The sequence below is a fragment of the Parasteatoda tepidariorum genome, chromosome X2 (genome assembly GCF_043381705.1).
Source record: "Parasteatoda tepidariorum isolate YZ-2023 chromosome X2, CAS_Ptep_4.0, whole genome shotgun sequence".
NCBI classification, from domain to species: Eukaryota; Metazoa; Arthropoda; class Arachnida; order Araneae; family Theridiidae; genus Parasteatoda; species Parasteatoda tepidariorum.
In genome coordinates this window covers 39,595,071-39,604,713 of record NC_092215.1, presented here as the reverse complement: position 1 = coordinate 39,604,713, position 9,643 = coordinate 39,595,071, and the positions used below count along the sequence as shown (strand labels likewise).

General features: G+C 31.6%; 1 protein-coding gene across 1 annotated transcript in view; it reads left to right on the top strand.

Moving 5' to 3' along the window:
* Window positions 1–9,643, top strand: part of LOC107442619 (gamma-aminobutyric acid receptor subunit beta-like) — an 82,115-nt gene that overhangs the window by 28,328 nt on the left and 44,144 nt on the right. The window contains exons 2-3 of the mRNA XM_016056229.3: window positions 7,983–8,083; window positions 8,212–8,279. Of these exons, the coding sequence (XP_015911715.1) occupies window positions 7,983–8,083; window positions 8,212–8,279 (169 nt within the window). The remainder of the gene's footprint in view (window positions 1–7,982; window positions 8,084–8,211; window positions 8,280–9,643) is intronic.

Sequence of the window (9,643 nt, the reverse complement as noted above, 5' to 3'; positions counted from 1 at the left end):
GATATTCAGAACAGGTTACTTTATTATAATGTTACCACATTGTTACATAATTCAAAATGTTTTATTCACTGTATATAATTTTCATGATGAATGGGGTAGGGGCCGCTGCGCGGCCTAGGCACCCAGTTTTGTTTAAATAAAAGTAAAGTAAGTAAATATCTCTCGTTTCGCGGCTAAGATGCCCAACTAGCATAACTAAAAAAGAAGAAGAATATCTCGTGATAAGGTTTTTAAATGCTATTAAAATGAACCAACATTCTGAAAGTTTTAGATCGTGATTGTCCACCACTCTACGAAATATTTTGCAGAAAGCGTTGTAGTTGTCTGCCTTGCATTTCATAAACAGACCACTTTTTGTGGTTGTGCTTTAACCCTTTCGCGCCGACTGTCACCAATACGTGCCAGCTTAAAACCGTATCAATCAGGGTAAGAAGATAAAACTGGTAATCAAATTAATTCTTTAGCAATTTATTTGTGGGCGGGGTAATGATAGTTTGCTTTATTTAATTTACCACTACTTAGTGCGAATTTAAAATTGTATAGTTGCACTTTTAACACGCATGGATTGGATTATCATACCTGCCAACTCTTCCGGATTTTCCGGAAGATTTTGTTTTCATATTTAAAATCGTAGTAATTATATCATACCTGCCAACTTTTAGGCATTTGGCGTAAAATTTTATTTCTATATTTAAAGTGGTAGTAAAATGTATGTTTTCTATATATTTCTTGTATTTATAAACTTATTTTTGTAATCTTTTGGACCACCACTATTTTTTTTAAAATTAACCATATATATTAATATGTAACACGATCGTGAAATATCGCATTAGCATTTTCAAAATAAAGCGGGTGTTTTGCATAAAATTGTAATTTAAATTAAATTTTACTACCACCGGGAAAAATTATCCACGAAAGGATTGAAAGTTGGCAGGTATGTTATATACTATTTTTTCTTTTATAAACTTAATTCTTAAACTATTATGATCACCACTATTCTTACAAAAATAAAGCACATATATTAATATGCGTTACTATCATGGTTGCATACCCTCCAACTGCTACGGAATTTCCGTAGTTTCAGAAATCTTCTTTTTAGACGGTAGCAGAATTAATGTCTTAATATTTAAAAAAAATTAATTTTAGCGTAACTTGTCCACTATTACTTATAAAAATGCAGGCCATATGGCTAGATTCTTAAGTTCTGATAAAAGTTTTATGAGAGATCCATTTGCTTTAAACATTTCTACTTTGGTTCGCTACCACTAGAAAGAATTATTTTCAAAATCCTCATAAGTTGGAGGGTATGTGGTTGTCAACTTAAGTTTTCTCGAATACAACGTATTTGTTTGCTTAAAGTTGAAGTTTTAATTCCATTTTAATACCACTGGGAAAAATGATAATGGAAGAGATTAAAAGTTGGCAGGTATGGATTATCATACAACTCTACTCAAGGGGATCTCCCCATTCCAAAGATGATTTTCACTTCAAAACTAAAGATTTATTTCATTAAGGACTTGATTTGTCATTACAACATACTACAACTTCAAAGATATTTAAGAATACGACAGACAGAATACGACAAAACAGAATCGATGAATCGGTTAGTGGTGCTTCGCGCCAAACGCCGAGATAACCCCAATGTCCAGCATCCAGCATGGATTGGAAGTGTTGGATTTAAAGTGAAAGCAAACAGAAATCTGTCAAATTAGCTAAGTCGAAACTTAAGCTACCACTTTTTATTTTTCACTATCCTGATATTGATTCCTTACGAACGCATTTACAACTCGCCCGTCCCGAAAGGGTTAATGGGTGAAAGTATAAATATTTAATTTTAGGAAATATTTTCAGATAAAATGGCAGAAGAAAGTAATCATAACAAATTTTTACAGCAATTTCTAATCAATAGATTCAAGCGCATTTGCAATTTTTAATTTTTTTTAAAAAAATTTGCTGTTATATAATTCAAACATGATTTGAATGATTTTGGAAATAGCTAACGTTTCTTTTATTTATGAAACTCATTGAAATTCGATGAGAAATTTTATTGAATTTTCGTACAATTAAAAATGGTGCAATGCACCTCGGACAAAATTTTTTCGTTAATGTTTTTCTACTAGTTTTCGTTTTGGAATTAACTGTTATTTGATTCGTTAAACTCATTTAAATTCAAGCAGCATTTATAATGAATTTTTGCATCTGTAAAAATGGTGCAATACACTTCATACAAAATTTTTCGTTAATTTTTTCCACCTTGTTTCAAAGAATTGAAAAGTTATTTCTTAAATTTATAAAATCAACTTTTAAAATAAATTTTTATTACCTTTATTTTATTTCATAATTTATTTAAATAGAGATTCGTGTAAATAAAATAAAATACTAGATACGAAGACAAAATGTAATTCATAAAGAGAAATTTTGAAAGATATTGTGGGAACGCCTTTCCCATCTCTCATAACAGGAAGTGTTGATTATAGCAATTGCATTCTACTGAAGCATAAGTAAAATCAGATTTGTCGCATAGCAACATACTTGCAACTCCAAACTAACTTGAAAGGGATAAAAAAAAATATCTTTTGTGTTCATTGCTTCTAAAGCAACTTTTATTGCCTTTAAAAATACATTCCTCCCATGAAAATATAGTTAACGCTTTTGCTGAGAATTTGTCCAACATATAGAGTAAAGGTAATAACTTATTCGAGCTTTAATAACTTATACTAATATAGGCTTTTTTTCAAATTAATGATTTTTTCAAACTTAAACAAGAATATAAAAACTTATGATTAACTTTAAGCGTGTACAACTCAAATTTTTACTTTATTTTATTTATATTTTTTTTGTTTAATTATTAATGTTTTTTTTTAAATTTGACTAATGATTTATACCTAAGACGCACGATTTTATAATTGCCAGTTTTAATGCCCTTTTTACGGAAAATACTGCCCTTGTGACATTGATGTAGCAATTAAACTTGTTTAGTTTATCCAGCATTTAAAGTACCTTCGCATGATCATCGATGTTTTTCAATAATAGTATTAATTATCAATATCGTTAATTATCAATAATGTTAGTGATCAATATCGGTTTGGTTAAAATAGTTTAAAACCGCAATAATTAAAAAAAAAAGGAAATACTGGGTGCACATATATTTAGAGCCCCATGGTGATGGGGCTCTAAACATCTTACGTATCCCTCACATGTCGGGTTTTTCTTTCTTTCTTTCTTTTTTTTCCATTCTCATTCATTCATTTTCTACTCAGAACATTTCCTCCTCCCTATAGATTTAAAGGAGGGAATGTAGAAAAAATTGGTGAACCAACTCAGAGAGTACGCAATTTCAATTTCTAACGAAAATAATTTTAATGCCAAAAGCACAGAGATGCCAACTTGCTTTGAACAGTGGTTAAATGTTTTCGAGTGGTAGTCCTTCAATGTATGATTCTTGGTTTAGTAAATTCGATTTATAGGGTATTTACTCCCCACTAACTCTAAATAATTCAGAAACTTATGTGGTGCGCCACTTCGCTACGGTAATACCTTTCCAACTATACAGGAGTACAACTTAAAAACCTCATCCTCAAACATCAACTCATAATCACTGCTCCAACTTCTCCAACCTATATACCAAACCTTCTAAACCATAGACCAGACGTACTTGACTTTGAAATAACAAATATGCAAGTCCCCATGCTCACTAAATCATCTGTCATCTAATCATCTACCTGTCCAACTGCTCGGCGGGCTGACAACTGAACACTCTGAAAAATCAAAATTTAAAACAAACTGGTATCTCGACAGAAACATACTTCAACAACAATATCTTCAACAATAATACTATCAACAATAGAAACCTACCAACCTTAAAAGACGAAACTACAGTAGATAACCGTACCCAGCAGCTACAATCTGAAATCATAGACGCCTACAAAAATGCCTCAATAGAAACAAACCATGCTGCACATCATTACCGGCTACCTCCAGAGATTAAAAATAATATCCGATAAAGAAACTGCATTATAGAAAGTGGCATCAAGGAACCTCCGATCCAGCATACCTTAATGAAATCAAACAACTAAATAAATGGATAAGGAAACACAGCAAAATATACAAAAAGCAACTCTGGCAGAGAAAAGTACCACTGACAATACTATTTGGAAAAATGGCTGATATATTCTAGACCGCACCACAGATAAACAGACCAATAAATGGACCATCTGGCTTAATGCACACAATAGAAGATAAAACTGAAATATTTGCAGACTCTCTCCTAAACCAGTTCTTACCAAATCCAAATTCAGATCAAAACCAACATAATTTAATCATAGAAGAAGTAAACAATTTCCACCAAAAGCATCCTATCCCTGGAACAATAGAACCTGCAAATAATAAAGAAATCTGCAACAACATCTGTAATTTAAAATATTTCAAAGCACCAAGTGAAGGTGGAGTAAAAGATAAAATGATAAAACTGATACCTCCCAACTATATATGTACATAAAATCATGCATATTATTAATAGCTGCCTGGCTCTTAATTATTGTCCTCAAACCTGGAAAAACTCATCAGTCGTTCTATTTCTAAAGAAAAAGAAAAATTCAAGCTACCCTGAGAGTTACAGACCATTTAGAGTTTTAAATATTCTGGGAAAAATTTACGAAAAGATCATATAATAGAATCAAGCCACTCCTTACAGCCTCCCCCAACGAGCAATTCGGATTCCGTCAAAAACTGGACACTACAAAGCAACTACTTCGCATAATAGATTACACCGACAGAGCTCTAATCAATAAAGAAACAATAGCATTTTTAATGATAGATATTTCAAAAGCATTCGACAAATTCTGCCATACTGGTACGATATTCAAATTAATGCAACTTAACTTTCCACCCGGTCTCATCAAACTACTTTCCTGTTATCTCTCAAATAGAACCTTTCAAGTATCAATTCAAAACTGCAAATCATCAAAAAGAAATATCACAGCTGGAGTAACTCAGGGCAGCATTCTTGGACCGATTCTATATATTTTATACATTTATGATTTTCCAATTAATGGAACAGTTTACAGTAGTATTTCAGCTTTTTATGCAGACGATACAGGAATCATCATCAAATCAAGGAATCCAAATACTATAGCATTAATAAAATTACAGGAACAAATACGCGAAATAGAAGACTGGTGTGTAAAATGGAAAATAGTAGTAAACGCAGACAAATCTCAAATTCTAATTATGCAAAAAAGAAGAATAAAAATATTACCACAGTGCAAATTTTACCACAAAATTTTTTGAATTTAAATTTTACGAAATTTGGTTTCCTCAGAAAATTAAAGTTTTCTTATCAGAATACATCAGGGTGAGCGGTATGCTAACACTTAAAAAACCGAAAAGAAAAACACATTTACAAAATTTGAGATGGTCAGTTTTGTAACTGAACAATGCAAGCAGCAACTCATTTATTAAAAAGGAGAAGAATTCATTAATATTAGCAATTGTGGCTCAATATGTTCTAGTAATAACGGTTTTGCTTAAAACACCAAATTTTCTCATATCGGTAACTTTTGGTACTTGCTTTTTAAACTGTATTTTTTTTAAATGTACTCAGCTGAGCATGCATGTAAAATTTTTCACATTCCACCTAGTACTAGTACATTCCGTGCAATGTGGCTCTAAACACCTCACATTAGTTTTTTAAGCGAAAGGTTATTGTAGTATGCTTGAGTATGATAAATCGAAAGATTTGAAATTTAATATTTTATTGAATAACACCCTTTATAGCACATGCAACCGGAATCTGAAAACCGTCTGCACTATAGCACTCTCTGCAACGTTCTGATCACCTAACTAGGGGAAAAAACTTTGGAATACGCCATATCAAGGGAGAAATTTTTCTTCGCATATTATCTTTAAACTCCATTACTAGTTCAAAAATTAAAAGCAAGAAAAAGTAAGTTAAGGTAAACCTAGAGTACACCATGAAGTTTCAATTGCTGAAAAAAATGCTCAAGATATCAAAATGCAAACAAATTATAGGAAGATAATTCTCTTTAAACTCCATTGCTTGTTTAAAAATTAAAAGCAGGAAAATGTAAGTTAAGGTAAACCTAGAGTGCGCCATGAAGTTTCAATTGCTGAAAAAAATGCTCAAAATATCAAAATGCGAGCAAATTATTGGAAGATAACTTCTCAATAGCGTAATCCTAAGTAATCTTTTAATATTTTATTTTCATTTTAAAATTTTCAAAATTTATTTTCAGTATTTGAAACTTCATGGCTTACTCTAGATTAGTGTGAACTCACTTTTCCTATATTTTAAATTTTAAATTCGTAATGGAGGTGAAAGAGAATTTGCGACAAAAAGTTTCTCCCATAGCATGGCGTCCTCTTAATCTAAATTGGGAAGTGGCTGTAGTTATACCAGCCATTCATTGGCGAGTTGGCTGTGAATGCAACTGCCATCTAGTGGCAAGTTTTAGTTAGAAATAATTCTGCGACAGTACATTAAATTGTATATTTTTCTAACACTGAAAAAGTCTTCCACAAATGATAGCGGTTATTGTCACTTTCAAAGAAAGATCTTCTATATCCAGAGCGCAAAATGAAAAACAAACCATCTAGAAGAACTTTTGCTCAATTTAAGGATCGAATCTTCTTGTTCAAATGGTTCGAATGGGGACCTCAAAAATGCTAATTAATTAGTGCAGACGATATTTTAACTTACAAAACTTAACTTAGTGGCTCGACAGCCCATAGAGGGCCAAGGCCTACTGCGCCCATATCAGTTTTCTTGACCTTGGGCTCTGGGGTGCAGGAGCAGATGTTCCGGTCAGGTGGTCAGCCGAACGCGAAACCCCCAGTGTTTAGTTCCCAAGCATGCTTGGTACTCATTTATCGACCCACTGAAGGAATGAAAGGCTGAGTCAACCTTGCCCGGCCCGAGGATTTAACTTACAAAATTAGACACAAAAACGTACTTTCTCTGAATAAACATACCTTTTTTTCGATGGATTCGGATTTCTGACTCAAAAAATACAGGAGCGCCCACAATTTGAGAAATATAGCTCTAACAGTTTAGTCATGAGATCGATCCAAATTTTGGACCCCTTAGTGTTAATTTTACTTTTTGCGTATTTCACCCTGTTTCGAGAACTTTTAAAACGAATTAAACATTTTTTGTACACAATTATTAAATTCGTACATCCAAATAAAATTAAATTATTTAAAAATAGTGCTTAGTAAATATTTACTATTTCTTATTATTTTATTTAATAATGGTCGTTAAAAATTTTATTGTAAGATATATATTTTCTACATCGTTTAAAAGAAAGTAATTTTTCGTTACAAAATGCAAAATTTGAGCGAAATCGGTCAAATACTTCCTGTTAAATCGAATTTTAAATATCTGTCTTTTTTTTTAAATTTTGGACCAATTTCGATCATTTTTTTTTCTTTTTTTTTTTTTTTNTTTTTTTTTTTTTTTGCTACGCAAATACATTCTTTAAAATGACTTAAAATCTTGCATATCTCACGATTAAATTTTTTTATTATTACTAAATTAAATTATAAAAAATAATAAAAAATGGTAATAAATAATTACTTAAATTGTTTTAAATTAGAATTATCTTTGGATAGACGTTTTTTATAATCATGCTCAAAGATTTTTTAATTCGCCTTATAATTTCTCGAGATATGGCGAAATACTCAATAATTAAAATTAACATTAAGGGGTCCAAAACTTGGGCCGTTCTCCTAATCAAACTACAGGGACCATATTTTTTTATTTGATATCCAGTTTTATTAATCTATCAGGTTTTTCTGGTTTCATCGAACTTTCACTGATTTCGATCAGAGCTCTTGCAGAAATTTAATATTTTCTGCCTTTCATGAATATGAATTTATAATTTAATTTTAGTGAGAGAAAAAAATAAATCTTCATAATTGTCGATTGTAATTCTATTTAAACTATGACGTTTTTTTAATTACAGGTTCTGTCATTTTTCAAAACCAATTGAAGTGGAGAACATTACCTACCTTATTAAGCAAATACTAATTGGTTACGATGTTCGGTTACGTCCAAAATTCGGAGGTAAGACTTTTGAAAATATTTTTTTTTTTTTACAATTTAGAGAAACAATGTTTTTGAATTTTTAAGACAATCTGCACTTTATTTGTCATAAGATTATTTATTTTAAAAAAGAAAATATATAATTTTAGGGCCACCCTTATACATTGGGATGGATATACAAATAGCAAGCTTCGACGCTATTTCTGAAGTCAATATGGTGAGTAAACGTTTTCGTTACAGAAAAAAAAAGTGTTATAAGTGTTTGCTATGGATCTTAATTTTTAAAAATTGCAACGAAAATTAAACAAACGTCGTTATTTTAACACATTTGTGTCTACCCATACACAATAATTTAAAAAAGAAATTTGACTTTAAAAAATTATAAGAGGAACGAGAGTTCACGCGCACTTTGTGGAGCCAGTGTTTCAGCTTTAGTTTATTATTTTCAGGCTTATCGGCAGATTTTAATAAAATTATGTTTACATATACTTAAAGAGATCGATAATTTTATTTTAATTATGAAAATTATTCAACAGTTATAAAACTCACGTGTAGTGCTTGTTGGAGTCAAAATATGTTAAATAATATGGGAATTATTTGGACTGCTACTGCTTTCCGATATTTCGAAATCTATTTCAAGTTATCTTTTACACCCTGGGTTTCAGCACAAACACCCCACACCTGCTTCTTATCTTGCCATTTTATTTTCTTGTTCATACTTGTTCATCTGTCCCTATTGGTTAAACTATTTTGAATATGTTTGTCTCCTTACTTTCTCTATTCGTGATCGCAACTCTCGAATATGCGATCTGGGGAGAATAGTGGTTCTATGGCTTGACCCAGCCCCCTTCTTTCTCTTCCTTTTCTCAATTGTATAGAAATGTACTATGGTATTTTCCCCTTTCTTAATATTTTTCGTATTTAATTATCGCAAATGTTTTTTAAATTTTCCACTATGCTTTCTTTTGGAACTATCTTCAATGTAGTTTTCAGTTCCATACGATTTCCTAACTTAAAAGTTTTAAATCTATTTGAAAATAAAGAGTGAAACTAACGTACTTTCTTCTTCTATGATTCTCCACACGCTACTGATGAAAGCATGCGATGTGTTGCCTTAAGTAGATAGTTCTTCTCTACGCCACTTGTAGCCCATTTCGATCGACAATCACAATTAGATGTTTGACACTGAAAAAGTTTCTTGTTTATGTTTATTTTTTATTTTATTGAAATTACATACATTTGCTGACTTGTGTGCTCAATATAGGCTTATAAGTCATTGTCAAGTAGAAAATACAGATAGAACAATTCAGAGAAAGACATCACAAAGAATACATCCAGGGTCACGGTGGGATTCGAACCCGCTACCTCCACGCTTAACAGAGCGTTTGGACCGGCGACACCGCTCGGCCAGGGAGGCCCCTCTTGTTTATGGATGGTGTTTTCAATAGAAATGTAAACAATAACAATCTCGAGCTCGGGACATACTCTAGTTCCGGTTAAAAAGTTTGCAGCTGCTTACTACATGTTATTCTGATAGGCGATGTTTTCAAACGGATAATTTTGTTTTCAATAAAAGAAATA